The sequence below is a fragment of the Schistocerca piceifrons genome, chromosome 2 (genome assembly GCF_021461385.2).
Source record: "Schistocerca piceifrons isolate TAMUIC-IGC-003096 chromosome 2, iqSchPice1.1, whole genome shotgun sequence".
Classification (NCBI taxonomy): domain Eukaryota; kingdom Metazoa; phylum Arthropoda; class Insecta; order Orthoptera; family Acrididae; genus Schistocerca; species Schistocerca piceifrons.
This window is the reverse complement of record NC_060139.1, coordinates 477,916,362-477,921,982: the sequence shown is the minus strand read 5'-3', so window position 1 is coordinate 477,921,982 and position 5,621 is coordinate 477,916,362. Positions and strand designations below refer to the sequence as shown.

General features: G+C 38.0%; 1 protein-coding gene across 1 annotated transcript; it reads right to left on the bottom strand.

The window, feature by feature from the left end:
- Window positions 1-1,889: 1,889 nt before the first annotated feature.
- LOC124775497 (piggyBac transposable element-derived protein 4-like) lies at window positions 1,890-2,740 on the bottom strand. Its single transcript, XM_047250331.1, has 2 exons — window positions 2,709-2,740; window positions 1,890-2,640 (listed from the first exon to the last, which is right to left on the bottom strand). The coding sequence occupies exons 1-2, from the start codon at window positions 2,738-2,740 to the stop codon at window positions 1,890-1,892; spliced, it is 783 nt and encodes a 260-aa protein (XP_047106287.1).
- Between the last annotated feature and the right edge of the window lie 2,881 nt (window positions 2,741-5,621).

The window sequence follows — 5,621 nt, the reverse complement described above, 5'->3', positions numbered from 1 at the left end:
GAAATAAAATCCCATATTTTGGCAAAGATAGTGTAACTCAATAATTAGCATGCATAATTAAAAGTCTCAGTTAAAACTAATGACTCTCCACTATTTAGTTAATTAGGAGTATAAATCTTTAATTGTAATTTGTAAGAAATTAGTAAATAACATTAGGCAAATTCAATTCTAATTTTGTAATGTTATAAAACAAGGTCCTCAGGAGCTATTTTAGTCAGCTTGTAAAATGTGTAATACTGGCAAGATCTGTGCCCACAATTACTGGACAATCTACATCAACATCTACATGGCACTCTGCAAATCGCATTTAACTGTCTGGGAGAGGGTTCGTCAAACCACCTTCACAACAATTCTCTGCTGTTCCACTCTTGAACAGCGTACAGAAAGAAGTAATCCTTTATGTTTTCGTGTGTGCTCTGATTTCACCTATTTTGTTATGATGACTGTTTCTCCCTATGTAGGCTGCAATCAACAAAATATTTTCGCATTCAGAGGAGTCAGTTCGTGTTTGAAATTTCGTGAGAAGATCCCTCCACAACGGGAAACACCTTTGTTTTAATGATGTCCAGCCCAAAACCTGTATCACCTCACTGACAGTCCCTTCCCTGTTTCTCGATGATACAAAACATGCTGCCCTTCTTTGAACTTTCTCAATGAACTCCATTAATCCTATCCAACACGGAATTCACAGCAATACTTCAAAAGAGGATGGATAAGCGTAACATAGGCAGTCTCTTAAGTAGATCTGTTGCGTTTTCTAATTGTTCTACCAATAAAATGCAGTCTCTGATTTAAGTTGTTCATAATTGTAATCTCTAGGTTGAATTTACAGCCTTTAGATTTGACTGATTTATTGTGTAACCGAAGTTTAATGGATTCCAGTTAGTAGTCACGTGGATATCTTCACGCTATTCATTATTCAGGATCAACTGCCAATTTTCGCACCATAGAGATTTCTTGTTTAAATCATTTTGTTATTGCTTTTGATCTTCTGATGACTTTACTAGATGATAAAGGACAGCATCATCTGCAGACAACCTAAGATAGCTGTTCAGATTGTCTTCTAAATCGTTTATATAGATAAGAAACAACAGAGGGCCTGTAGCACTACCTTGGGGAACGCCAGAAACCACTTCCGTTTTACTCGATGACTTTCTGTTAGTTACTATGAACTGTGGTCTCTCTCTGAAAGGAAATCACGAATCCAGTTGTATAACTGAGACGGTATTCCTAGCACTCAATTTCAGTACAATCCACTCGTAATGCATGGTGTCAAAAGCCTTCTAGAAATCTAGAAATAAGAAATCAATTTGAAGTCCTTCGTCAATAGAACTCAGCAGTTCATGTGAGTTAAGAGCTACTTGTGTTTAACAAGAACTACGTGTTCTACATCCGTGTTAACTGTGTGTTGGTAGACCGTTCTCTTCGTTGTAATCCATAATGTTGGAACACAACATATCTTTCAAAATCCTGCTGCATATCGGCGTTAATGATGTGGGTCTGTAATTTAGTGGATTACTCCTATTGCCTTTTTTAAATATTGGAATGACCTGTGCCAATTTCCAGTCTTTGGGTACTGTTCCTTCGTCGAGTGAACGTTTGTATATGATTATTAAGTATGGAGCTACTGCATCAGAATACTCTTAATGGAACCTAATTGGTAAGGAATCTGGCCAGAAAGACTAGTTTCTTTCAACTCTTTCACGTACAACTAATTTGACCGAAAAACAGCTCTAGAAGTACACGACTTACTTTTATTGTCAAAAATTCATACAAGCAACATATTTATAATAGAATGAACATAATTATTACCATTGTACACAAAAATTTAATTTTTATAATCACTGTTGGTCACAAGGGAGGTGGTTCATTTTTTGTACCACCGTGCATCAAGATGCATGATGGTCTTGGAAGCATATCTTCCTTTTCCCTAACCATAGAGGAACCTTACACACACTACACATCCAGTCGGTGCGAATTTGTTGTTTCTTGGAACTACATGCTGCACATCTCCTCCTTGTAGATCTTTCTGTTTGATGAGATGAACTTTCAAGATGCACAGATTTCGGAACATTGGGTTTCTTCTTGTTGAACTGGAGATGGCTGCTCAGACTTCGTTTTTTACCTCTTGAAGCTACCAAGGCAGGTGCCACTAAATCCCTTGCGATATCTCTTCTGAAGTCCTTCAGAGTCATCTTAGGCAACTTCATTTCTTTATGGATGATGAAAGCATTCACCACGGTGGCATCAATAAAGTACCAAAATATTCTGTGCCACCACTTTCTGCTCTTTCTGTCAGTTTCATATACGCCCTTCAGATGGTCAACTATATCTACACAATTCATGTTGTCATTGTAATCGGAGAGAGCAATGGGGCAAGAAACTTTTATTTCATTTCCATCTTTTTCCTTTCTTGTAACCTCTGTTGTTTGAGTTGGATCATGGAAATTTGAAAGCAGATGGATGGATCTCTTATCTTTCCACTTCATCACACTAGGGCCTGTATTGCTAGTAGCCCAATCATAGTCACCCCTTTTCATTTCCTTGTCACTTTTCAGCATAGGTAAAGATTTTCTTCTTGGATTCACTGTACCACAAGCATGTATTTTGTTTTCTTTCAAATCTCGAAGGAGATCTGGGCTACCGAAATAATTATCAAAGTAAACTCTGTGATCCTTACCTTTAATATTTTCAGTGAAGTCTTTCACAACTCTTTCCCCCAATTTCTTTTCCACAGCATTATCTTTCTTTCCTGTGTAAATATCCAATTTCCATGGATAGCCAGATTTGCCTGCTAGTACTCACATCTTGTAGCCTCTCTTGATACGCTTCTTTGGCAAGTACTGTTTTATAGAAGATCTTCCTTTAAATTTAATCATAGATTCGTCCACTTCCATACATTCATTTGGATTCAGTGCTTTCTGAAAGTTATGTGAAATTCTTTCTAGGAAAGGACGCAAGTTATAAAGTTTATCATAGTTGGTGTCCCCTTGTTGCGGTATTTTACTATTGTCATTCAAATGTAAGTTGGTGAGAAACCATTCGAAACACCTCATTGACATCAGCTGCCTCACATAACTATCATGTAGATCAGCACCTGAACTCCAGTAGTCTCTGTAACTAGGAAGTGGTTTTATGCCCATCAAGATATTTAACCATAAGGAAGTTTTTAATTCTTCCATGGATGCTGGCACATAAGGTTTACCAGTAGTCAGAGACGACTGTTGCGCATATAAGTTCGTCTGAAACAAAAATAAATCCATATAATCTAAAAGCAGAACTCCAAATAACTGATATGGTGATGGTGTGCCTAACTCCACAATAAAAACACTGGGACCACACTGGGAAATAAATGCAGGGGCATCAGCAGGGCATTCAGTTTTGCTCCACTTATGTTCAGTCTTCGACTGATGATCAGCAATCTCAGATGGAGTCTGATGCATTGTGACGGTTTGACTTAGCTCAGTCTCTGGTGACCTAATCATTGAAATGGTAGCTGGGCACTCATCCTCAGAATCACTTGACGTATCAGAATCAAACAGAATAGTTTTGGATGTAGTTGGTTCCAGACAATAAGAATTGTCATTGGTGTCATCACTGTCCCCACTATCAAATGATATGCCATCTGGAATATCCTCTTCAAGGACTTTCAAAATTTCAGACTCAGTCAGCTTTCTCTGACCCCTCATTATTACTGAAAAGTAAAGAGTAAGATTTACCTATGTTTGAAGTAGACTGACTGTTGTGGTACAGTGGTACATATTTTGAACCGATGAATAATTAGCCAAATTTTAATAATTTCTCATAGCAATAGTCTGACCAACACAAAAAACTACAATAAACAAATGTACTTACATATTCCAATAGAAATTTTGTTGGAAACTTCCGTTAGCAGGTAACAAATAACAATGTTGCACAAACAATGTCTCCACTGTGTACTTCAGCGCACCTGACGTAGAAATATGAAGCACTAGTGCTGATACAAGAACCCAGTAACAACTGCCATCTGGTGCATACATCTAAGAACTACAAAGAACATGCCCTGCTAGTAGTTCAAATAATCTACCACGAGAATACACTGTTCTACGCATCCAAATTGGTGGTACAAATAATGTACCTCTGTACAAGCTCGGTGCAACATAAGGTGGTACACAGATTGTACCACCAGGCTTGAAAGAGTTAAGTGATTTATGTTGTTTCACTATTCGGAGGATAAATACTTCAAAGTTACTCATATTGCCAGCTGTTCTTGATTTGTAATTCGGATTCTGGAATATTTACCTCGTCTTCTTTGGTGAAGGAATTTCGGAAGGCTGCATTTAATAACTCTTTTTTGAACTGTACTGTCGTCGATAGTATTTCCATTACTATCGCCCATAGAAGGGATTGATTGTGTCTTGCTGCTAGCATACTTTACATGTGACCAGAATCTCTTTGGATTTCTTGCCAGGTTTCGAGACAAAGTTTCGTTGTGGAAACTATTACTAGCATCTCGCACTGGAGTCCGCGCTAAATTTCGAGCTTCTAAGGAAGGTCCCCACTCTTGGGGGTTATACAGTCATTTAAATTTCGCATGCTTTTTTCGTTGTTTCTAGAACAGTGTTTTGATCTATTTTGTGTACCATGCGAGATTAACTCCGTCGTTTGTTAATTTATTTGGTATCAATCTCTTAGTTGCTGTCGATACTATTTCTTTGAATACAAGCCACATCTCGTTTACACTTAATTTGAAAGGAGTGGAGATTATTCCTAGGAAGGCTGAAGCGAATTTTATCTGCTTTTTTGAATAGATATATTTTTCGCTTATTTTTGGGGTGAATATCTGAGTTACGTTACTCAGTCTCGCTGCGACAACCCTGTGCGTAACAATCCGTGTACCCGATTCGGTGCTAATTAATTAGCTCGGGATTATTTGTTGCTAGGAGGTCAAATGTGTTCTCACAACTGTATTCTGTTCGAGTGAGCTCATGAATTAACTGCTCGAAATAATTCTCAGAGAATGTGTTTAATACAATTTTGGATAATGTTTCCTGCATACCTCCGGATTTAAACTTGTATTTTCGCCAACATGCGGAGAGTGAATTGAAGTCACCACCAACTCTTATTGTATGAGTCGGGTACGTGTTCGAAATTAGACTCAAGTTTCCTTTGAAGCCTTCAGCAATTTTATCTTCTGAGTTGGGTGGTAGATAAAAGGATCAATTATTATTTTATTCCGGTTGCCAGAAATGATCTCTACCCATACTATTTCACACGAACTATCTACTTCAATTTCGCTACAAGAGAAACTACTTCTAACAGCAAAAAACATGCCACTGCCAACTGTACTTAACCTATCCTTTCTGGACACCGTTAGGACCGCCACAAAAATTTTGGCTGAACTTGTCTACCAGACGTTTCATTGTTCTATGTCTGTTAATTACTGTTCAGTGGTGTATTGAGTGCCAGTGCTTTCTATTAGCTCTTGGAGCTCTAGTACTTTTCCAATACATCTACGACAATTTACGACTGTTATACCAATGGTTCTTAGGTCCACGGATACGTTCTTCCTGTGTTCGACCTGCACCTTTCGAGACACAGATGCAGACAACTTACAAGTCATACAACGTGCATAATTTATT